This window comes from Neolamprologus brichardi, chromosome 4 (genome assembly GCF_056152115.1).
Source record: "Neolamprologus brichardi isolate AB-2024 chromosome 4, ASM5615211v1, whole genome shotgun sequence".
Taxonomy (NCBI): Eukaryota; Metazoa; Chordata; class Actinopteri; order Cichliformes; family Cichlidae; genus Neolamprologus; species Neolamprologus brichardi.
In genome coordinates this window covers 20,081,440-20,107,696 of record NC_142107.1, presented here as the reverse complement: position 1 = coordinate 20,107,696, position 26,257 = coordinate 20,081,440, and the positions used below count along the sequence as shown (strand labels likewise).

The 26,257-nt window shown below is 40.1% G+C and overlaps 1 protein-coding gene across 1 annotated transcript in view; it reads left to right on the top strand.

Annotated features, from left to right (window-relative positions):
• spop (speckle type BTB/POZ protein) overlaps positions 1-25,441 on the top strand; it is a 105,699-nt gene extending 80,258 nt beyond the window's left edge. The window contains exons 7-11 of the mRNA XM_087839999.1: positions 3,968-4,145; positions 15,729-15,784; positions 18,760-18,882; positions 20,617-20,759; positions 23,386-25,441. Coding sequence (XP_087696125.1) covers positions 3,968-4,145; positions 15,729-15,784; positions 18,760-18,882; positions 20,617-20,759; positions 23,386-23,530 — 645 coding nt within the window. The 3' untranslated portion in view covers positions 23,531-25,441. The remainder of the gene's footprint in view (positions 1-3,967; positions 4,146-15,728; positions 15,785-18,759; positions 18,883-20,616; positions 20,760-23,385) is intronic.
• The last annotated feature ends 816 nt before the right edge of the window (positions 25,442-26,257 follow it).

Genomic DNA, 26,257 nt, shown 5'->3' with positions numbered 1-26,257 from the left:
TAGGTGGGGAGCACAACTTAGAAAATTAATGTGATGCTGTACTAAGAAAAAAACTAGAAACTAACAATAAAACCCATAAATCACACAAGCAGCACGATTGTGTCCTCAGACGTCTATAAAGGGACTCACCCCCTGCTTGGAAACAATGAGGATTTAATTCACTAATGCATTGGCTTCACAGACCTGGAGGCTACGTTCATCTTTATATACCGTCTGTTAGTGGAGTTTATAATTTCACTGAGGAAATCTTGATGGGAAAGAGTCACACAGTCTGTATACGTGTTTTTGACATTTATTAAGATGTTGAACACTAATGCCTTTTTCTTGGGAGGACTTACATTTTTGTTGTCAGGAGACAAATAACTCATCACAAAGCATTCGCCCATCTCTACTAAAATAAGTGAAGACTTAAGATGACAAAGTATACTAAGACTGAATTAAGATCAAGTGTATACATGGAAAATGCAAGCTTGAGGAAGCTGACAATGACTGAAGATGACAGCTAATGGTGTGAAGACTGTCTGGGCAGCCAGTGTATCTAAATAACCAGGTGCTGCGATTTAGTTTCTGCCTGGTTAAACAGTGAAATAATTGGTCAAGTTAGCCAGTAATTAGACCGGCTCTGCAGCACTGCATCTAAAAGCCCAACGACTGCTCCACCATACTAATTGGGCTATTTATACCGAAACGCACTGACCAAGCTTCCAGGCTTCCCTTCCAATTCGCTTTTCAGCACTTGTTTATTTTATTCGGTGGGTACTCAGGACACAGCTCTGGACTCTCCCCTCTCTCCTCCTCTTCTCCTCCTAAAGCCATTTTTCATTCCAGCTTGAGCTCGGTGAACTTCTGTCCTCCGCCCTGTTTGTCTTTGCCCGTGCGTCTGTCTCTCTCTTCTGTTTTTCCTCCTGTTCCTCCCTTATACACAGCAAATCCCTATTTACCAGGCCTTCTATATTACTAATCAGTGTTTTATGAATGCCAACGTCTGTGCACAGGAATGTCTCTTTCTCGTGTGAATGTGGCTTTATTTTTAGTGCTCCTCTGTCAGTGTGTTGAGATGTACATATGTCAGTCAAACCTGCATCTCCTAGGAGTGTGAATAAGAGGCCCAGCTGTGGAAACCAGACTGTCTCACACACAGGAATACTTTGAATTCTCCTTCTTCAGGATAGTCACATTTTCTTCACACTGTCCCTGTCATTTCTGTACCAGAAATGAGCTGCTACTATGAGAGGTCATCTTCAACTGTAGATCCCACCAATGGCTCACTCACTCCCAGCTCTTTTGTGTGTGATGGCTTCTCTCTATTCTGTCTGTCTGTCGCTTGGTATCTCTGCATCTGTATTCTCTCCACTTTTCTTATCTCTATATCTCCCCCTCCCCCCCAATCTCCTGCTTTTCTTACTCTTCTGTTTTATTATCAGTCTGTCTTTCTGTCCCCTTCAGGCGAACCCTCAAACCTCCATCAGGAGCAAACAAGGCTCCTTGACATTCAATTTCCTGCTTGCCACGTACTTCTCTATTGTATGCACTTTTCCTCCTTTTCTAGGACTCTTTTTGTGTTCTTTGAATAGGTGGATGGATGTGGCATTGGACGAATAGGTGGGCTGATGGTTGAATGGGCATGGATGAGAAGGGAACCGGGCTGTAATTTAGTTTAGTTTTTTTTTTTTTTTATGGATTTTTTGGTGTCAGCCTCAGTTGTTGATGCTTTAACAGCAAGGTCACTTTGTGGGATGTTTTGGGATTTTTGGCCTTGTTCTTGACAATAGTTTACTGAAAGCTATTCGAAGGTGTCAGCGAGAAAAACAGGAGAACAAGCGTCCTTTTATTTATCAGGTGTCAGGTGCCTCGTAGCTCTTAATTGTGGTGTTAAATGTAACTGAAAACCAAGTCCTGCAAATTTCTTTTTCCATCCACCACCAATACTGCCAGCTATGACAAAATACATTTATTTAAGTTGATAGAAAAACCATGTCAGAAGTCTTTGAATAGTGTTTTGTTGAATGCAAGAGTGCTTAGCCTGAAAATCAATAATATTCTAATGAAATCATGTTTAGAATCTATCCATCCAGAGTTTCAGCTGTGCCAGATGTCATAGGGCTCCATGGTACATCCTGGACAGGTCACCAATCTATCACAGGGCTAACACAAAGACAGCCAATCTTTTATGCTTACTTTACATCTTTAGCCAGTTCAGAATGACCAGTTAACCCAACCCCATACATTATTTGGACTGTGGAAGGACGTCAGATTAACTGGAGAGAACCCATGCAGGCTCTGCAGAGAACGGCCTCAGGCTGGATTCAAACCCAGGCTCTTCTTGCTATAAGGTGACGGTGCTAACCACTGTTCCATTTTAGAAAATAATACACTAATAGTAACAATAAGATTCAGCTTTTCTTTAATCAAATGGTTACAAGTATAAAAAACTACGAGTGGGATCACTTCTTTTCAAAAAATCATAATATAGTGTCGTTACAGTGTCCGTAAACTTACCTGACCCTAAACCCATATGGAAAAGAAATAGTAAAAACATATATGACTTACTCATGAAAGTGGCCACTTTCATGAGTAAATCATATATAAATCATATAAGGCTTACATGATTTACTCATGAAAGTGGCCACTTTCATGAGTAAATCATATATAAATCATATAAGGCTTACATGATTTACTCATGAAAGTGGCCACTTTCTCATTACTTTCATATATTTTTTTTTAGTAAGTATCCAAAACATACAAGTTTCATTATTTGATTTTTCAAGGGATCTTATATCTGTTTTCACTCTTGTATGCTTTTCATACAAGTTTCATACAAGACAGATACAAACTTTAAAGGCCTCATTTAAAGGAAAAAGGAAGCAAGTGTGGGGTAAATGTCTTATAATAACAGAAAACTAGCCAAATCTTAATTTGACAATTTACTGAGCCCTCAGCTAGACAATTTAAAACACATTAATTTACAAGTTGTGAACTAAAGGAGGCTTTGTTGAGCACTGACACTGACAATTTATCATAATTGGTATTATGAGCCATATTCTTTATTCTTTGAAATGAATTCTTCGACACCAAAGTTGTAACCTTGGTAACTTTGTCAATGCAGTCTTTGTCTTGTACTAAAAACTCAATCGTCACAAGATTATATTAATCCAATCAGAACAGGACATCTTCCAATAATTTTAACAAAATTAACTAGACCATTAGTTTTAGTTTATTATTGGAACTTAACTCTCACTCCGCGGATGCTAGCTAGAATGACTCTGGACTTCGTCATTACTAGACTAATCTGTCATGAATTGAAAGCCAGACAACTAACTAATTAATTAACTAACTACAGAATGTTCCAAACCAGGCTATAGCTAGCTAATTTTTCTCTTTGATTAGATTGCACTCCAGGCAGGTGAAAAACTGCAAGTCAGTCAATCCAGTCTGTTGGAAATTACTTAGTAATTAGTGTGTGTGTGAATATGTGGGTGTGTTTGTGCTCATGAGCCTGCTTGTTTGTGTGTGTTTGCAGTGAGTCCTGTTGAGAGATAAATGAGTCTGGTTGACATTGTCTGGAACAGGTGGTGAAGTCAGCAGGGAAGACGTACAGACAACTCTCGTGCACACACACACATACTGGCACTCCCAATTTGACTTCAATGCGGGTTTTTTGGCTTGTTTGGGAGTGTAGCCAGTCTGATTTGATAAAGAAGGAACAATAGGTTTTCTTCAAATTACTTCCATACTGAGTGGCTGATGTATTGATTACAGAGACAGTGAACCCACATTAAGCATTCACAGCATGTTTGATTTACCGATTTATTTGCCTTTTATGAACATTGCATGCTGTTTATTTGCCTCTGTGTGAACCAGTCAGTGTGTTAAAGGAACTATTCACTCTAAAACAAGTTATTCCGATTTACACAATAAAAAGGGCGCAAAATTTACGACGTGTGTGTGTGTGTGTGTGTCTTTTCAGGTGAGCGTAGTGCAAGACTCTGTGAATATCTCAGGCCAGAACACCATGAACATGGTGAGGGTTCCTGACTGCAGGCTGGCGGAAGAACTTGGAGATCTGTGGGCAAGCTCCAGATTCACTGACTGCTCCCTGTGTGTTGCTGGCCAGAAATTCCAGGCACACAAAGCCATATTGGCAGGTGAGAATATCCTTTGTCACATGTGTAAGAGGTTATTGCTACAGCTTTATATTTAGCCTTCAGGTGCTAAAACCCAGCTGGAAATGTTGTTTAAAGCAACACACTTACTGCTTTGTGTTGTCTGTGAAGATAAAATGCTTTTAATGAAGTTTATGATTGATAAATAAATTAAGACATTTAGAATTTTTTGCGGTCCAACTTTAATGTCTTCTTTGCAATAGTACATATATTAGGTTTCATTTCATGCGCATAGTTTTTATAGTAGTTTCGTTTTATTGGTGAGAGACAAATTATCAGTTAAGATTGTCAGACAATAATTCTGGAAAAAGAGGGAGAGTAGAGCCTAAAGAAGAAGCACATTAAGGTCTCCAGATCTTAGTCCTATAGAAAATTAATTGACAGAACTGAAACTGAGTTGCCAAGCAATAGCAAAAAAAACCTTGAAGGATTTAGAGATTTGGGAGTGGAGCAAAATCCCCCCTAAAATATATCCATACCTGGTGACCACCAACAAGAAACAAGTTTAAACCCCAATATATTGTGTGTAACACCAACCCAACTATAGATAAATTATTGATATAGTCATTGATTGACACTGATTAATTTGTGAACTAATGTTTTGAAGCTTCAACATCAGCTTGTCATCTTTATTTTTTGGAAACCAGAAGTGACAATAATTGGACAGGAGGGTGGAGTCTGAGTTTTCAGCTAAGGCTGGCAAGCCTGGTTACCAGGATGTATTCTTCTGTGTGTTATTTCATGAAGAATTCTTGGATTGTCTGTCAGATAATTGTATTACAAACTGTTTATTTTTGTTTTTTAAACCAGCCACAAGTGCCCCTTTAAGAAACTGCAACACGTTGGCTTCATTTGACAGCGCCGAGGTTTCCGTTAGATAAAACATGACTGATTGTTGCCTGGAGCTGCCATGTTCATTTTATGAACATTCAAGTGACTTGTTTTAATCAAACTTTGCATCAATATGACTTTGGAATCAGCGGGGGCTGAGAAAACAATCACACCATTGTCTAAAGTACACAGTGAGATGCCATAGGCAAACTATGGGCAAACTTTCTTTGCAATGTTTGTTTTAATCCTAACAGCCAGTGTTGTTAGACTAGTGGCAACATTTGGTTGATTGTTCCCAGGAGTATACAGTGGGGCAAAAAAGTATTTAGTCAGCCACCGATTGTGCAAGTTCCCCCACTTAAAATGATGACAGAGGTCAGTAATTTGCACCAGAGGTACACTTCAACTGTGAGAGACAGAATGTGAAAAAAAAATCCATGAATTCACATGGTAGGATTTGTAAAGAATTTATTTGTAAATCAGGGTGGAAAATAAGTATTTGGTCAATAACAAAAATACAACTCAATACTTTGTAACATAACCTTTGTTGGCTATAACAGAGGTCAAACGTTTACTATAGGTCTTTACCAGGTTTGCACACACAGTAGCTGGTATTTTGGCCCATTCCTCCATGCAGATCTTCTCAAGAGCAGTGATGTTTTGGGGCTGTCGCCGAGCAACACGGACTTTCAACTCCCGCCACAGATTTTCTATGGGGTTGAGGTCTGGAGACTGGCTAGGCCACTCCAGGACTTTCAAATGCTTCTTACGGAGCCACTCCTTTGTTGCCCGGGCGGTGTGTTTTGGATCATTGTCATGTTGGAAGACCCAGCCTCGTTTCATCTTCAAAGTTCTCACTGATGGAAGGAGGTTTTGGCTCAAAATCTCACGATACTTGGCCCCATTCATTCTGTCCTTAACACGGATCAGTCGTCCTGTCCCCTTGGCAGAAAAACAGCCCCATAGCATGATGTTTCCACCCCCATGCTTCACAGTAGGTATGATGTTCTTGGGATGCAACTCAGTATTCTTCTTCCTCCAAACACGACGAGTTGAGTTTATACCAAAAAGTTCTACTTTGGTTTCATCTGACCACATGACATTCTCCCAATCCTCTGCTGTATCATCCATGTGCTCTCTGGCAAACTTCAGACGGGCCTGGACATGCACTGGCTTCAGCAGCGGAACACGTCTGGCACTGCGGGATTTGATTCCCTGCCGTTGTAGTGTGTTACTGATGGTGACCTTTGTTACTTTGGTCCCAGCTCTCTGCAGGTCATTCACCAGGTCCCCCCGTGTGGTTCTGGGATCTTTGCTCACCGTTCTCATGATCATTTTGACCCCACGGGATGAGATCTTGCGTGGAGCCCCAGATCGAGGGAGATTATCAGTGGTCTTGTATGTCTTCCATTTTCTGATGATTGCTCCCACAGTTGATTTTTTCACACCAAGCTGCTTGCCTATTGTAGATTCACTCTTCCCAGTCTGGTGCAGGTCTACAATTCTTTTCCTGGTGTCCTTCGAAAGCTCTTTGGTCTTGGCCATGGCGGAGTTTGGAGTCTGACTGGTTGAGGCTGTGGACAGGTGTCTTTTATACAGATGATGAGGTCAAACAGGTGCCATTCATACAGGTAACAAGTGGGGGACAGAAAAGCTTCTTACAGAAGACGTTACAGGTCTGTGAGAGCCAGGGATTTTCCTTGTTTGAGGTGACCAAATACTTATTTTCCACCCTAATTTACGAATAAATTCTTTACAAATCCTACCATGTGAATTCATGGATTTTTTTTTCACATTCTGTCTCTCACAGTTGAAGTGTACCTCTGGTGCAAATTACTGACCTCTGTCATCATTTTAAGTGGGGGAACTTGCACAATCGGTGGCTGACTAAATACTTTTTTGCCCCACTGTACTTGTCTTTTCTTTTTGACAATGTGTTTTTGTGCACAGTACTTCACATTAAACACTGATGCATTAAATTCATTTTAGGATTCTCTTTTTTTTTTTTTTTTGTTTTGTTTGATGGTCGCACATGCAGTCATTCATGATGCTTCCTTCAAGATTATTTACTTGGGCAGCTCTCTACCACTTTCAACGTGTCCTTTTAAATTCTTTCCTGGAAGTTCTTACCATTTATCACATTTGTGATGCTTGCTTTCTTTTCCTCTTTGTATGAAGATGGTCACCCCCGAGCTGAATTTAATTTTAGAGAAGAGGATGAAGTTGCATTGATATAAATGGGGGTCTAATACCCTGTTGTTGTTGTAGCCCCCCAAAAATCAGCCTTTTTGGTAAGCCTGATGTAGGTGCGCTATGGCACACACTCCGATTTAGTAAATTTCTGCCATGCCTTAGGTTATTATAGACTACAAGAACCATGTTTCAGGTCAACTGATGACTTGTGACTAGGGATGGGTATCGTTTAGGTTTTATCCGATACCGGTGCCAAACCTGTACTTTTGAAACGGTGCCGGTGCTTAAACGGTGCTCAAACCGGTGCTTAAAGAATGGAGAACACAAAATTGGTCCAAAAACGTCTCATATTCAGCTGTTTTTTTTGTAAAAAGATAACAATGTTAGCCTTTTCTGCAACTATGGGGCATATATGGTATCATTCTTGGCTGGAAGCAGCTTAAACAATGGAAAAAACACCAACTTTGTCCAAAAACCTCTCTTGTTTTGCTGTTTTCCACTTTTTCTTTGGTCATTTTAGCCTTTTTAGCCAGGGTGAAGGGAGTATCTGCCATCAAACAAGAAGACAGCCGCATGTAGCTATGATGATGTTTGCTAGTTCACCTTGTGCATTAATGTAATAATGTGGTTAGTCTACTCAACGTAAATTACACACGAACAACATTAAGCTACTCACGCAGAGAAGAACGGCTGCTGCCGCCATCATCATCCGTCATCATTTCTGCTACACTGGCAGGGCTACGGGCCAGGACTCTACTCTTCGGGTTTTTGGGGGATCTTGCTAACTCTGGGTCCGATAACAGGCACCACACCCGCAGTAGATGTGCACGGTGTGAGGTCTTGCAGCAAGCTAGGAAATACGGCGCATTTCTCGGCTTTAAAAAAAAAAAAAAACGCCAGGTGTTTCTTCAGATTTGAGGTGTTACCTCCTTTGACAGTATCACAGTACCAGCTTAAAGCACTTGTTACAGGCTGCTGAGTTTGCATCTTTTGCTGTGAAGTACAGCCAGACTTTTGACCGCTTTGCCTCGGGCATTTTTAATCTGTAGCTCTGCTCTAAAAGAACGTATGTACCTGGACCCGCCTACTATCCTCGGAAACGTAAAATGATTGGCTAGAATCTAAAGTGTATCACAGCTCAGGAAAAAAAAGCACCGAAATGTGCGCTGCCTTTCGGTCTGGTTACTACCGTTTATGACAGATACCGGTACCCATCGCTGCTTGTGACTTGAGTTCTCCCTTCAGACTTTCTGCTGTTTGGTCTCTTGGTCTCAGCCACAAACCTGCCATGATCACCAGTCTGCTGCTGCTTCCATTTCTTTAGTTTCTCCCTTTATTTGGAGCCACAGTAGCTCATCTGCCTCCATCTCACCATGGCCCTAGCATGCCATATGTGTTTTACCAACCTCGCATGTCCTACTTCATGATTCCTCTCTGTGGTCTTTCTCTTTTACTTCTGTCTGGCAGCTCCATATTTAACACTTCTACAGCACACCTCACCAGTGGCTTGCTTGACTCATACATGTCCTGCACCACCCTCACATACTTCTCTGCTGCTGTTGACTTTCTAATGCAGTACCATAGTTCCTCTCTTGGCACCCTACCATATGCTTCCTCATGGCCTACAGAGACCCTGTGGAGCTCTTTCTGACCTTCTCTATACTTCTTCATCAACACTCTCAAAGCAAACATCGCGTTTGTAGTGCTCTTTCTCAGCATGAAGACATACTGCTGCCCCTCAATATATGCAAGGTCAGTTTGACACAGAAGTTCAGGTTTGCTGTCTAAGCAGGTTTGAATTCAGTGGTGAGATTGCAGATGCACAAGTGCAAATAGTCAGAACCAAATGTAAAGTGGTCCATTGGTACACAAAGAAGTGGCCTCGAATGGGGAAAAGGGCCTGATTTAAGTAAGGTCTGTTTTATTTTATTTTTTTAAATGGGCAATGTTTCAAAAGTTTTTAGTCGCACCTTGTTTCTTTTAAGATAAGATAAGATAACCTTTATTAGTCCCACACGTGGGAAATTTGTTTTGTCACAGCAGGAAGTGGACAGTGCAAAAGTTATGAAGCAAAGATTAGAATACAATAAGAATAAATACAGTACACAACTGCACAGAATAGAATAAAATAAAATACTATATACAGTAGAATAAAATAGAATAAAATATACAATAAGAAAAAAATAGAATACAAATGCTATATACAACTGAGTAAAAATACAACGATGCCAGAAAAGATTATTGCACATTAGTGTCATTGCACGTTTGTGGATGTGTTTGATCAGTTAAAGTCTTTATTGTGGAGTCTGACAGCAGTGGGGAGGAAAGACCTGCGAAATCTCTCCGTCCCACATCGTGGGTGCTGCAGTCTCCCACTGAAGGAGCTGCTCAGTGCTGTCAGAGTCTCCTGCATGGGGTGGGAGATGTTGTCCAACAGGGATGACAGCTTAGCCGCCATTCTCCTGTCACTCACCACCTCCACTGGGTCCAGAGGGCATCCTAGAACAGAGCTGGCCCTTCGGATCAGCCTGTTCAGTCTCTTCCTGTCCCCAGCAGAGATGCTGCCACCCCAGCAGACCACACCATAAAAGATAGCAGAGGCCACCACAGAGTCATAGAAGGTCTTCAGGAGTGGGCCCTCCACTCCAAACGACATGAGTCTCAGCAACAGGTACAGCCTGCTCTGCCCTTTACTGTAGAGGGCGTCTGAGTTATGAGTCCAGTCCAGTCTGTTGTTCAGATGAACACCAATTCTTCTTTTATTTACTCTGATGGTAAAGAATATAACACCTAATGCCTTTGTTAAAATCGGTCTGTATTTAGATTGAATTGAAATATTAAAATTTGATGAAAAAGTAGTTCATTGACATTGCACTCTAATCCACCGTTTATATTAAAATACTTTGAATTCAAAGTTTTATGAGGGTGGTGGAGTTTGTTATTATTCATAGAGGAGTCTGTCATTATTCCAGGCTTCACTGGAGAGTTTTCGTTTCGGTGTGAATGCTGTTACAGAGGCTTTTCCACTGTGACGAGAACTAAATTCTGGGGGAAATACTTCATCAAATTTTTAATTTTGATGAATAATTTCGCTCGCCACGGGGATGATTAAATTTGAATACATTGAATATCCGAATTTGCTATTGACACCTTCAGCACCTGTGTGTCTTCATTGGCCTTCAGGAATCCATATTGATGAAAATAAAGTTTCTCTCACTCTCACGCAGACAAGCATAAACTTGTTTCAGATATTGGCACTTTGATGACAGCCAGCATCAGCTAGTGAAAAGTTTGAAGAAACTGGTGAACTGTGTGTCTCCGTGGAGATGAGGGGAGGCTGTTCATTATTGGATTTGTTGAAATGTGTGTGTGAGGAGCCATTTTAATTATGTGCTGCTGTGGTTTGGGGTCTTCCCCTTTCTCTCTTGCTACCGCGCTTTCTCTCTCCTCTCAGTCCAGATGACGTACCTCCTCCGCGTTACTCCCCCTCTAGGCTGTTCCCGTGACAACTCTGCTGTCCGTTAATCGCCGTGGAGACGGACAGAGTGGGATCAAACGGCGTAGGGAGAGTAACTCAAATTGGCTGTGCATTGGCCATGTGATCTTTGTACAACTCACTCTCTTCCCGTCGCTTACCTTAATTTTATACCCGCTTCTACATTTCTTACTTTTCTTCTTTCTCTTTCACTCAGGCTTTTTATTTTTTGCTCCTTTTTTATTCTTTATTCTTCTTTATTATCTTCCTTTGACTGTATTCTTTTCTTATCTCCTTTTCCCTGTCTTTTATCTGCGCCTTTCTGATTGTTAAATGTCTTCCCAGTGGTTTTCATGCTTTTCTCTCCCCTTAAATTGTGCTCAGTTCCGCTTTCTCCCCATGTCCATCCCTCTTCTTCCTTCCTTCCTTTCTCCTCTCCATGCTTTCTTTACTGTGACCTCTTCCTTATTCTTTCTCTCTTTCTCTCTCTCACCCACCCTTTCGCTTTGCTACTGCAGTATGAGCTCACCAGCTGCACCAGACAGACTTGGTGTAGGTTTGTTCCCAGAGTCCTACCAGGCCATTCAGTGCAAAGCTTAGTTTCCATGCAGACATAAAGGCTACGTTCACACTGCAAGCGAAAGCGCATCAAATCCAATTTTTCTGACCCTATGTGACCCATATCCGATCATGGTATGACAGTGTGAACTAGGGGTGGGGGAAAAAATCGATACTGTGTAGTATCGTGATATTTTGTTTGCTAATAATGTATCGATACAGGGACAGCAGAAATCGATATTTTGTTACAAAAAAAGTTTTTGTGGACTGGAACTGACTTCAGAGCATGTTGATCCTTTTTCTAAGCAAGAATCCTGACATTCCTTCACTGTCCAAATGTGTTTAACTTTTTTTTTTTTTGCAGCAATAAACATAACAGTTTACTTATTTTAATTTAAGACATGTTTTATTTTAATTAAGTTTAAAACTTTTTTATTTAATGTAAAATTATATTTTGTTTTAATTTACTTTCAAATTCTTCAGTTGCTGAAGGGGCTGCATAGTTTTCATAAATTGCATAGTTCAGAATAGCTATAATTGTACCAGATGGTTGCGTTCAGTTAAGTTGGACTAGACTGTAATACAAACCGTTCAGTTTGTCAACAATAAAACTGAAATGAGAGAAAGACTGAGTGTGAGACTTTGATATTAGATAAAATGAATATTGATAAAGTTTACCTTTATGTACAGAATCTGAATATCGCAAAATATTTTTAAAAAATTGCAATAATATCGTATCGTGCGTTAAGTATTGTGATAATATCGTATCGTGGGATGTATGGTGATTCCCACCTCTAGTGTGAACGGCACAAATCCAGTATTTTCAAATCCGATCTGGGTCACTTTCGTATGTGTTACTGAATCCGATACATATCCGATGTTTTAGAAAGCGACTGCTGTTTGAATGGTCAAGTCGCATTAAATCTGTCTTTTACGTCACTGACACAAGACAGACGCCAATTATCAGCGCCAGAGAAGACATCGTGAATGCTTCCTGGCCATCCAGCATAGATGTCAGTGAAACTGTTGGGAAGACAACGTTGGAGAAACGTGAACATTTTATTTGTACTGTATAATCTGCAGATTCTGACAGAAATCTGCAACTATCCTTTGAAGCAGCGCTCCTCTAAAACAGCAATAAGGATCATTATTAGGTTATTTACATTATTATGTAAATAACAAAATAACTTAAAGCAAAAATTGGGAAACGTAAAGTAGGAAGTCTTTATATTAAGGGCCATCAGTCAAACAATATTGTTTGCTCTGGGTCTAAACAGAGCGCGTTGTGTGTGACGTCTTCTTTTGCGCATGCGGGCCGCTTTGAGCGTTCACACTAGAGAGCGTTTGCTGTCACATTTTATTTGTAGTGTGAACGAGCAGACAAAAAAATCGGATTTGATCAAAAAAATCGGAATTGAGCATTAAGACCTGCAGTGTGAACGTAGCCTAAGACAGAGAGAATGTCTAGGCTCGGCGGACTCCCGATCAAGTCATTGATGCGTAACAGGACCAAACTTTCTAACTTCATCTAAGAGTCAAAAGACTCAGTACTAATATCTGATAGTACTAGTACTGATATTAGTCTTGAGTCTTCAGTTATGGATCCATATATATAATAGATAAAGTTTGCTGAAGTCTTTAACATGGCACTTCTTAATATCCTGTGGACAGCAAGACTCTCTTAAAACTTAATTTGCTCAAAAAACATTTTGTGGTTAGCTTGTCTTACCTCATATATACACAAAAGAAGTATCCTTCCTAAGAGACGGGAGAATAGGAATATTTGAAGGTTATGTGAATTTCCATTATCACCTAAACAAGCTTGATAGTTAAGATGCTATCCATCATTTATTTAATGTTTCAACATTTTCACTGGTGTGAGAACACGAGCAATTCCTTTGATATTGAACAAACTTTTACATTGTATCAGAAGAAGTTCTGGACCGCCTGCTCATTACACCTACTGGCTGCTCAGCCCCAGAAACACATGCCACGAAACTCCTGTTGCAGTTTTTGTGCTGATGTTAAAGGAAGCTTTGAATTCTGCAGAGCATTGGCGACTGTTAAGTGTCGGCACTCATTTACAGTGTTCTGAATTTTATGTGGTTTGCTCAGGGCTGTGCGATATGACCAAAATCTCATATCCCGATATAACACATTTATCGTTCTGACAACGATATAAATCACAAAAATATAACATTTTCTGTGAATCTCAGAAGTGTTTCCAGCTGTGCCTTTACCTGGAGTCCAGTGTTTTAACAGATGCATGAAACTATACATTTTTAGACATAAGTTGTAACGGCCAGCATTTTCTTTCAAAGTTTGACTCTAAGGTTTATTTTTTAGCAACTGACGGCTCTTTTTTGCTTCTCATCTGTAAACTCTCTGCATACTCTTTCACGTGAAGGTGTTACCGTCATTGCTGCTAACGACAACACGTAAAAACAGGCGCTTGTCCGTCCGTAGTGTGGTTATATTAAATATAAGAGAAAGAGAGAACTTTAAGAAATTAATATAGCCACTACAGTGGCCATCAAAACAATGAAAAATATTGCTGTAAACAGTTTATTTTACGACACCACGAAACAAACGATAGCGTAATAGGAAACGATAGATCGAACAGCCCTAGGTTTGCTGCTCCCTGGCTGTGTTGCTGTTGATCCACTTTGCAATGATATGACTTACAGTTAATCATGGAATATCTGCATGGGAAGCAATTTCATTTCATTTCATTATTTTTAAAGAATGTCCCATACGCCTACAAAATAACTTAGTAAAGGCAGAATGCAAGGCTAGGTGCTTGATTTTTTTTTTTATAAACCTGTGGCAATGGGACTTCAAAGATTAAGATGTTGTCTGTACAGTGTATTTTTATGTTAGTCTCATCAAATCATCTTCTCTGCTATAGTAAAATGACCGTGACAACTTAAGTAACTAAAATGAACACCATTTATTTGTCCCACCTTTGCTAAAACTCTAAACGTGTCGTAAATAACATGTATGAAAATGTTAAGGGACTTACTGTTAGCCATTTTTATTTAGTGGATTTGAGATTCTCCTGTAGCGAGTGAGTTTCTGACCTTAAAGCCTCAGTGTCCATTGTTAAAGCTTATTCAGTTATACAGTATTATAGCTATTTGCGGCTTTGGCAGTTTTAATGGATGACACCGTGTAACCCAATGAGTAATTAAATGGTTAGATAGCTCTGCGTTAATAACTCATTATTAAGTGTCTGAATTAATTATTATATCACTGACTTTGACACATACTTAATAATGTGTTACAACATTTGTTAGATTTTAATGACTAGCTAATAAGGCATTCACTTCTGAATATTAATGTGAACTGTTACCCTTTCAGTGCATAATCAAACTAAGCGAACCATGTCAGAAAAGCGTGGCTATAGTATATATGCGACTCTGAGTAAAAGGCCAAGATCCACCTTTGTAGGAACACATTCTTACTCTACTAGTAATAACAGTAGCTGGAAATCAAGTAGAGGCTAAGCTCCATCTGTGAGGCTGTGCTTTATTCTGTGCCAGAACTAACCACTGTCACCACTGGGACGACAAGAGAGAAAATACAGTGTTGTTGCCTTAAGCAGAACTACAGGGACAAGATGCAGTGATTATTTTAAGCCTGCAGAATTATTAGACAGCAGTAATTTGAAATTTTAAAGAGCTCTGTTTGGGCCGTCATGTTCTGCCTGTACTGGAGATTAAGCATGACCTCTCCAGCTGGGGTCACGTCTGGGATAACAACAGTGAAAAACACTGCGCTTAAGCTTTCACTAAATACGTAAAACATTAAATACATTAATATGTCCATTTCAGGGCCATTGGGTCATTGCTTTTGCTTCTTTTTTTCCTACTAGACTTTATATTTGTTATTTTGGAGATTGTCAAAATGTGCAGAAATGTCTTTTGCAAAATATACAATATGAAATCTGTGTGAACTTGGATTATAAGAATATATTTTTCATTGCAAACCCTCTTTGTTTCTTGTTGTGACTTGGCAAATAACCAGCAGCTCTTTTACATTGTTTCTCTCTCATGGCTTATCACTTTCTATAAATGGAAGAATAGTCTGAACTTTCCTTGAGAGGATTTGTAGACTGTGCTGTGATGCAAAAGCCGTGTGAAAAACCATATCTAGGAAAGGAAAAAAGAAGAAATAGCAGTTGAGTGGTAGAAAGTGCAACTAAAAGAGGAAAACAGATCTTTATTAGGGCATAATATATGAGATAAGCAACACTCAAGTCGGCCCATCAACGTTGAATACTGGCTAAACAAACGAGAAAGGCTGTCAAGAGTCTGTCAGCAGAAAGGAGCTGACTTTTTCCACATGATGCCTCTACTGCTGTCACTGCTGTCAGTCATGTCCCTGCTCTCCTCCGGCCCTGTGGCAAGCTGTTAACGGATATCAGAGACCTCGCCGTGTATCAACATTACACTCAATAACAAGCGCTCTTTTCTCTGTCTTGGCCTTTTTGTTTCTCTCTGTCCCAGCTCGCTCGCCGGTGTTCAGTGCCATGTTTGAGCACGAGATGGAAGAGAGTAAGAAGGTGAGTTGACTCCGTCGCTCCTGCTCCCTCAGTGCATGGTGAGTCAAATGTTTAAATTTCAATCTTTCCTTCTGTTGCATCAGGAAGCACTCGCCTCTTTAAACAAGTGTGGCTGCACATGTTCCTTCATGTCTTGCTGACTATTATATGGTGTCATCACAGCTACTATATGGGAAAAAATCCTTAAGTGATTATATCATTATCACTTGTATAATCTTTGGTATTTCTTTGATGGCATAAAGCGTGTTATTTGTAGACTTAACAAGACGGTATCAGACAAAATGACTGAAGTCTCTGTTGCTTTCAGTATGATCACTCTGTTCCTGGAACTCAATTGCAATGTCATGAGGGAAATGGTTTTCCTTTTGATATCTCTTTTTAATCTTTTTAATATACATACTTTTTTGCCATTTTTGGGCTGCAGTTTCTGCCTGCTGCTCAAAATGTTCATACCTCACATCAAAATTCATTAATTTAATGAAATGGGCACAGTAAATCTGCTCAATTTGTTGTTTTTTATACAAGTTCTGACTTTAGTGAACTTTAACACATGCATAGGTGCCATTGATCAGTAGCAAAATGTCTTGACAGTACTGACCTTTAAAGGAAAGTAGAGAGAGTCTAGTGGGAATATTAACTGCTCCAAAGAGGGGAAGTGGTTTGCAGACAGTTATAAGGCAGGAGTCGGTGTCATAAGGGTGTATTTTAAATAACCTGTCTGACGTCGTCCTATTTACAGTGGAGATGATGGAAAGGTGATGCTAGTTGTGATAACTTCCTGCCTCTCCTATAACTTCTTATTTAATTATGTAGAACTAAAGTGTGAGTACTGTGGAGGTATGAATAGTTCTGAGAACTATTGGGACTGATTAGCAGGTAGTGTTATTAGCAGGTTGATGGTGTGGATTCAAGCTTCCTGTTGCTACAGTTCTGCATGCGAATAGCTTGATAATACTTTTAAGAGATGCAAAAAACATTGAAGATTTATGTGCAAATTTATGTAAAGTTAGGTAAATGCAATCCAAGTTCCTCTTGAGGCAAGTGTCGCAACTCAACAGCCATCCTGGAATGAATCATTGCAGTTATTTCCTGTCCCAGAATAAGCTATAAAGGTTTTTGCCCCCCCTCAGTTTTATGACAGGGTGGTGGCACCATCAGTGTCTCTGCTTTTTTCCATTCTAATGCACATTAGGGATACAGGAGCTAAAAAGTAGCTACACCCTTGCTACAATAATGAGCAGAAAGATGCATCTGCCACCAGAAAACTGAAAGGGTCGTGAACCTCTCGTGTGTCAGTGTAACAGCATGATTGGCTCATTTGTTTCCTGTTTCTGTTGTTGATTTGCTCTCTGGGAGCGTTTCAGAATTCTCCCATAAATCCCATAAATATAATGTCTCTGATGCCATTCCCCCTCCAGTCCTCATAATACAAATAATTAAATTAGTTCATGGTTTAGTGAAGCTCGGTCACGAAATTAGTGTAAATAGGGTTAAGTTCAGGTCTGACGTGATGGAAACAAAACAGTGTTTGTGTCTGTGTGTGCTTGCACATGTGTGATGCACTGAGTCTCTCTGCCACAGTTGGTTGTGTTGATCTGATAGGAGGTGGTGAGATTCAACTGTGGTGATTTAGCCGTCATGTCAGCGGAATATTGATGCCTGCAGAGCTCAAATGGGGAAATTATAAAGCACAGAGCCAGGAAATGCATCTTAATTGCTGTTTAAGTAGGCGTCTTCATCAGAAAGAGGGAGAGATTGTGGGCCACGTCCCCATACGACTCAGGGAAAACAGATAGGTGGGTTAACACTCCTCTGCAGCACTCTATAGAAAAGAGACAAATGAGCTCATAAAGAAGCACTCTGATAGAGGACTGCTCTGTGAATAGACGGGAGCTTCAGACACTGTAACTACAGGAGTTGTCTATTTATGAGACCTGGTTGGGCACTGGCTTCTCATTACGCGAGAAAGTCCTGTTATGTTTTTTTTTTTCATGTGATTTCCAAGGTAGTTTGGTGGTAGTATGTCTTTTTTATTTGATTAACGCTCCAACACACGTTAGAAATTAGCAGAATGAAATTGGTCAAGTGTAGAAAAAATAGAAAAGAATTAGAAATATAATGATTGTGATGAGTTTGAGGTTAATTTAGAAACAGTAGGTGTGTTTTTGATATTATGCATGTCTGTTAGAATTACTAATTTTTTCACGTCTTCATGTGTTTGTGCGATTTGTGCATTCCTGCAAAAGGCTACCATGGCAGACTGCAGGCTCAGACCAGAAGCTTTTAGACTCTGCTTCGATTATTTCTCAGTATGATTATGTTGGTGTTGAGTGGTCAGAGTTGACACAAATGCACTAAACTGTTGGTACACCCAGTCTGACCCTGCTAAAACGCCGCTGGTCACTGTGGTGACGATAAAGCACTGTTATAATTGGTTTATTGCTTTGTTCTTCTCGTCAGCGTGGAGGGGAAAGGTTCAGGTTACCGTCACTGTGCCATAGAGCGATAAAGCCTACTTTGATTGCTGCAGGCACCGTCAAGGAATGAATGCTCAGGATTAATTCTCCTGAATCTGCTGAAAAGAGTTAAATAAATTTCCTAGAATGTAGTTTTGCTGAAACGTGTTTTGACTGCTCAGAAGGTTCTTCAAGGTGTTGTTTTTTCTTTCTTTCTCTGTTGTGATTTTGGAACATGTTTTGTTGTATCACTGCATGGCTGACTCCGTGTGTGTGTGTGTGTGTGTGTGTGTGTGTGTGTGTGTGTGTGTGTGTGTGTGTGTGTGTGTGTGTGTGTGTACTAAACAAGGTGAGAGAGTTTAAGTCAGGTGGGTTTTGGGAAATTTACATGAAATAAAAAAGACACTGCTGCCATACATAGTTTTGAAGGATTGTCAAAGCGTTTGTTTTTCTTCTCTTTTCTTTTATTCTGTTAAACCCTGCGTGTATTCGCCTCTCCTGTCCTCTCTACCCGTTCAGAACCGTGTGGAGATAAATGACGTGGAGCCAGATGTCTTCAAAGAGATGATGTGCTTCATCTACACAGGCAAGGCCCCCAACCTGGACAAGATGGCTGATGACCTGCTGGCTGCAGCTGACAAGGTACAAAGAGAGTGTGTGTGTGTGTGTGTGTGCATTGCACCTGCTACTATGTACATTTACACACAAGCTGGTATGCATGATAATGTTCCCAAAAATACACCTGGGAAGCACCAAATGCTCCTCAACCTCTAAACACACATACTTACACATCCAAACATACTTTTATAGCAAAGGATAAAGCCGACCCAACTGTGCAAGGTAAAGACATGCACACACTTCCAATGAATCATTTTCCTCATTGTTTATTCTTGTACTCACGCCGGATATTCAGTGTTTCCCGTCTGTTTCTGTAAAATCACATTTTGAGTGAGTCATCTGCACCGGAAGGATCTTGTGGTAAACTTATGATATATGAGCTTTAGCTGGCAAAGTTTGCATGTGATACCATTTTTGTTTGATTCTTTTTGTATGAACTAATTTATTCACAGAGGAGTTCCAAGCAGTGTAAAGGCCTTAGTAGTGTCTACCTTTGTATTTTTTTTAGTATTTATACCAAGTCATCTATATTCACCTTGGTTGAACTTGTTTTACTCGTCTTGGTTATCGTAGATCACTAATGCATTATTTTTCCGTGCTTGTTAAATAGTGGTCGGTAAATGTATCATTTTATCAGAGACTAATTAGAGCTAGTTAATAGCTCAAATTCTTTTCTTTTTAAGTGATTTTAAGTGATTATGAAATCTAATAATCTAATATTAATAATCTAATAATCTAATAGTCGTAGCTTAATGTGCAAATTTGTCTCAAAGAACCATGTGACTCAGCATAGCTTCACTGCTCCCATGATCTTAGACTTTGTAGAAATTTTTCCAAAGGGTTTAAAACACTTGCAACCATAAAACATTTAACCTCCTAAGACCCGAACTCTTCCACGGCATGCATTTTTAATTTCTCTTTGATATTTGGGCACATTGGGACCTGATGAATGTAAAAACAAAGAATTACCAGATTTTTTTTTTTTTTTTACCTGATTTTTGTTTCTAAGAAAAATCAGAGCCACATATGAGGATATTCATTTAAAATTTCGATAGAACAGTAGCAGTATAATGTCCTCGTAAGTGGATATCAGGCCCCTGTGGAGCAAAATTGAGTATTTTGGTCTAAATAACCCAAAATGTGGACGCCAGGTCCTAGGAGGTTAACTCATCACTAGTTCCTAACTTGTGTCTTTGGAGCAAGACAGATAATTCCTGTCTTTTTTGCATTCAACAATAAATAGAAACTGGTAGTTTTGGGATTTTCATGAACCAGTAGCCCTATTTAAATCTTTCCACGTGCTTACTTACGTCTTATTTAATGACAAATCATTTAAATCGACTGCTTTATGTCACTGAATGTAGATAAACAGAGAATGTAACTTGTTAAATTAAAAGGAAGTACTGCGACATTAAACTGTAGTCTCCGCTAAACCTCTACGAGTCATCTTGAAGCGTGTGTGTGTATATGAGAGAAGGTTATTGTAGCTGGCAATTTTGTAATCAGACTCCGTGGAAATAATTTTTTGCTTCTCGTGTAATGCTATTCCATCATCAGTTCCAACTCAGTATGCATATCTGTCACTTACCCTTCTCTTTGCCATATTTTTTTCTTATTCAATTTAATGCTTGTTGCCACTGCGGTGGAGTAATTCTGTGTTACCGTATCATTACACACCGCTGCTACAGTTGTCGGTGGCAGCGCTGTTTAAGTAATTTAGTTTACCTGCTGTTTATCCTCCCTCTCTGTCATTTGTAGTATGCTCTGGAGAGGTTGAAGGTGATGTGTGAGGACGCTCTTTGCACGAATCTGTCTGTGGAGAATGCCGCAGAGATCCTTATCCTGGCCGACCTGCACAGTGCAGATCAGCTCAAGACGCAGGCTGTGGACTTCATCAACTAGTGAGTTACACGCTCGCGCTGAGTTCATCCATCTTGAGAACTACCTCCACACTAATGCAAATATTTTTTTCACCGACGCACGCGCGCTTCTGCGTTCGGCTTTTTGTCAGGGGATGTCATTAATTTTCAGTGGGAGCAATTTTTGTCTCGCGAGGAAATTTAATTTAATCTCCAGATCAGGTGATTTTGCTGCCGTATCATATTGGTCCATTTAGCAATAAACCTCAGCTGCTGCTGTTAATCGTGTTGCGTGCAGCCTGTTTAGGTACGATGGGGCCTATTAGCATCAATGACTACTATTTATGTCCACCGACAGGTGATTGATCCAGTGTTTCAATGCCCACTTGAAACAAAAAGCTTTCTCTCAGTCGCTACCTGAATTGCTTATCACCTTACCCGTGTTTGTTCAAACTGTGTGCCTTAGAGCCAGACACTTTTTCCATCCCTTTGTTCATTCCTCTGTCCTCTCTTTACAGCTTCATGTCCTTTCCTCGTTCCTGCCTGGGCTTCGTCTCCCTCCCTTTCTTTTCCATTCGCTCCCATTATCCTTTCCTTTCCCCCCTTTTCTCCCCGTCTCCCACCTCTGTTTTGTGCTTAAGAGCTCGTGTGTGCCTAAAGGTGTTCAGTAATGCAGATTTCTCCCACTAATCCCAGTCATTAATTGTGGTTATGGGCGTTATGACAGTTTAATTTGCGACAGCGTTGTTGTGGTGGTGGCAAAATTGGCCACAGGGGATTCCTGGCCAGCAAAGCGTTATCAACCCAGCTCCTGCAGACACAATCGACAGCAACAAGAGCAGCAAAACAAAAATCAATTTAGAGGACAAATATCGAAAACGGACGACATGGAGAAACCAATAATCCTACCCCCAGAAGCACCTTAACCTCTTTCCACACCAGTCCTTACAAGCAGTTTACAGTCATGTAGTTGAGACAATAAGAGTCCTCTTTATCCTTCCTCTGTCTCATTTATTCGTCCTCACCAGGGATGCAGCAGAGAGGAAAGGCAACTAAACTCTCCTAATCCACTTTGTTTACAGAAAAGCTTACAGAGTTTTTTTTAGACCAGCATGTAAACACAACATGAGTAATGTGAAGCACAGACAAAATGCCTTTTAGTAGATTTTTTTGGTAACTTATAATTACCACTGACTGGAGACTATAGTTTGATTTAGCTTCACATCACTGCTCTACTCCCAGTCACTCTCTCCCTATCTCCCTCCGTGACGTTTGATTACTCTTTGTCACCTCCCCTTTTCTTTATTTGTCACTGCTGCCGTCTCCATCGGTCCATCCCTTCCCCTCCTCCTCCTGCTGCGGTTGCTCTCGTTGTGCCCTTTCGCTGCCCTCAGCTTGAGCGTACTGGCCATTACTGTGAGCAGGGCTTCACTTCCTCCACAGAGAATAGGGTCAGAGGTTGGCTGGAGGTCTGGAGCTGCTGTGTGGAAACCATAGGGCCACACATTCACGCAGACACACACACAAACAGCCAGGAGTAGACGCGCCAAAACATAAACACACGTGTCCACGCACACGCATGCGGTTGTTTATTTACACACAATAAAACAGGAAAAATGTCATTAAAGGCCACACAGCGGTGTGCGTGATAGTGCATCCCAGCACCCTGAGGGTGTCAGGAGGTTGAAGACTGCCACAGGGTCTGCTGGTGTAAGCTCAACCACAAGTAAACTGATCAGCACTTAATTAGAAAACCTTCCCAACTTTTTCCTCCCTTTTCCCCAACTAAGGAAAAACCATTTAGTTTAAATGTCTGAGGATCTTTCAAGAGCAAACAAATGAACAGTTAATGGAATGAATTCAGCTGAAATAGGCACATGCTAGCCATCTTTATTTCTCCTCATTACAATACCAGGTGTGAATAATGAAACCTAAACGTGGAATGCTTTAAAAATGGGAACTAGTCATCATTTGTGTGCCTTTTTTTTTGCTTTCCACAGTGAGATTTTCATGTGGTCTCTAAAACGAACCTTCTTTCTGTTAATAGTGTGTTCTGTATACTATATATACTATAATATATGAATTATAGTACATCTTAAGAGTACTGTGTAATAGTATTGTATAAAAGAGTCCAAAAAACCAAAAGATTTAGTTCATTAGACCCAGAAAAGCAGCAAATCCTCACAATTAAAACTTAACAAAAGGTAATGTTTAACATTTTTGTTTAAAAATCGACTCGCATAAATAAACAAATGATCATAATCTTTCCTGAATAATTTCCTGTTCATTAGCTGATTAATCAAATAATTATTTCACGATATGATATAAAAAAAACATTATGACTTAACCTTTTTATCGCATGCCTGTATATTTGTGCAACTTTAATGATGCCTTTTTATTTGTGTGATGTTATTTATCACAAAGATGACCTCAAAGGTTAAATATTTAAAAATATAAAATAAATAACAGCCTCACCAGCTGGTATGACAAATCTGTAATGTCTCAAAGCTGCTCTCCACACAGATGGAGTCTTATAATCCCAAACTCTTTCTCTCTGAAAAAAAGATTCATTTGTGTACTTTGTTTGGATATCTGTTTAGTTTCTTAATTTAACATCTTTTCCTGCTTTCCGTTTCCTTTGTATTTCATTTCCCTTTTTTTCTCTCAGTCACGCTGCTGATGTGATGGAGACATCAGGATGGAAATCCATGGTGATCTCTCACCCACACCTGGTTGCGGAGGCCTATCATTCTCTGGCCTCGGCCCAGTGTCCCTTCCTGGGTCCCCCAAGAAAACGGCTGAAACAGTCCTAGTGGTCTGGAGCGATTCTCCCGACCTAACCCTGCTTCTTCCTGTACCAGCAGCCTCACTGCTCCTCTCTCCCAATCCTACTTTTGTACCTATAGCATCCCAAGATGCCCACAACTGACGCCTAGGGCTTGGGTACATATATAGCTAGGGCAGCTATACAGCTGGGCAGCACAGAGAATTATTGGACTAATGCTATAGAGGAGGTACTACACATCACTGTAAGATGAACTGAGTGAATACCATAAGACCTGGACCTGGATATTTAAGGATTGCAAGCCCAAAGCCTTGCTTATTCCATATCCATCATCAATGATATTGGAAGGCTACAACTCTATCCTGCCTGTCAGGCACGTAAAGAACTGATCTCCTGTCTGAAAGTGAAAAGTCAACGCTGAGTCCCTGAAAATATTTGTCTGTGACGTCTTGTCTTGTACAGTGTTGTAACCCAAACTGTGCTTGTGAAGAGACAAGTGAAGAGGATCAACCAACAGGAAAGTGAAGGACTGTTGTTCCCATTATTGGAGACCTTAATGGTGTTCAGTTTATTGTTTTTCTGAGGCTTGAACAATTGTTTTGATATTTTTTTCCATGAAAGAATACAAATGTAAACTGTTTAACTGTTAAAATCAGGCGGGCACGTTGAGATGTTTAGCTCAGATTTTGACTAATTTCCGACTGGTGACAAACTTCTGCCAGATTGTTGTCATTTAGCAAGTAGCGTGAGGCGCAGTCGCTCTGTTTGAATAACAACATCGATAACAGTACAGCTCTTGGACGACTGAGGACATGACAGTAATTTTACAAGAGTCCGATCAAAGTATTCACTATAATCTATAGTGGGCATATAGTGGGCAATCTTTTAATATCTAGTGGGCAGTGTTTTAATATAATTGGCATAGTATTTGTTGTCTTGTGACATTAACTGTGCTTCAAAGCTGACAGACCATACAGCCACAGAGTATCTGCTCTTTTTATGTTGTCTTCTTATTTTCCATTCATTGTCGAATTGCACAAAATAATGCTTTTTTGACATTTTTTTAAAAACACATTATTATTCTATTATCCTATTATTTTGTTTTCTTATTCGTTTCGACTGTGTTGGAAGTGTCACTTGAGAAAATTGGCTGCTTATTGTTACACTCCTGCTGGTGGTCAGTTGATCCATACGATACATAAGCATAAATGAAATGTAAAGGAGAGCGCTGCCAGCTAACACAACAGAGAAGGTATCTGCCAGTTTCAAAACATGACATGTTTTACATTAACCTGTTGACCTCAGGCAAGAGATACTTGCTTTTTAACCACGCAGTAACGTAAACATCCGCTTGCAGTGATAATATAACATTTTATGTGCTTGACTCCCTACTACACGTGTTAGTGGAGGATTCCACCAGAGGGCCTCCATATTTGCATGACCTAAAACAGTAAATATCAGGGCTGCCCATTTCTTTTAAGAAGTTTATTCTCAGTGGGACTTCAATTGATAAAGCTCTTGATGTTTTTCGTCATGTGACCACAATGGGAATTTGTCTCTCTGGCTAGAATTGAACCAGCGACCTTTTGCTTGGCAAGCAAACCACTAAACTATGGAGCCACCTCCATCCAGAGCTCCAAAATGATCAGAGTTGTTTGTTCCTATGTCTAATTTACATATTCCTAAGATAACACTGATAATGAAGTGTAGTTGTCTCTGTGCAGAGGCAACAGCACATCATAGAGATGCCAGCATGCCTATACAGACTCTGGTTGAAACGCATATTTTTATTTTTTGATGACATTCACAACTGAAGCTCCAAACACTCACCATCATGCGTATAGTTAAAATCAAGTATATCTCATGCCTTAATGTGTTCCCTTGACTTGTTCACCGTTTTGCCCTTTAAAACAGTAAAATACATATATTTTTGAATTTTTGCCCAGCATTTTGGTGTCTTTTTTTCTAATACTTCATATTTTCTTTCTTTCTAATTATGCAGTTTGACCACATATACAGGTTACTGGCTAATTAATGCACAGCTTCTTTCAGCTTGGTGCTAGGTCACTGTGTTTCATTGTCACATTTTAGTTTCCAGTGTAATCCCGCTGTGATCAGTGTTCAATCTCCTGTGCAGATGTTGTCGACCTTAGCAGATCACATGGGTCTCATACCAAGTTGTGTAGCATGTAGACTTAGCTCTCAGGCTTCTTTGAATGGGTCTCTTGCTTAGAGAACAGATAGGTTGTAATCACTTCAGAGACTCAGACCTTTGTCTCGGACTGTATTTTAACAGGGATTTCTTTGTGTTGACCAAAGTAGAGGCCCTCGGAGCTTTAGGGAAGCTCTTCCCTGAGCCCTTTAAATCACTCCTCATCAAACAGTCAGCCGTGGCCGCCGGTCTTTGGGGATAATCTGGCATTGTGCTGGCGCTCATCAAACACACAAATGGCCATTATTTGTGATACAGACAGTATACAGGGGCTTAATGTTTGGGCACATGGGAGTAGAACTGATTCAACTACATACATCAGATATCAAGTTATGATGCAAGTTTATGTAACAGTTTTATGAGTCACGGTGAACAAATTTTACGCCTTTATTTGAGTGTAGTGTTTGTGCGAGTAGAAAAATGAGAAGAGAGTTGTAAGGAGAGCATCCACGCATGAACCTTCGGTGGTTCTTATTGTGTTGTGAGTCATTCTCTAAAGAAAATATTTATTTAGCAATAATTTCAAACTGGACAGTTTTATAT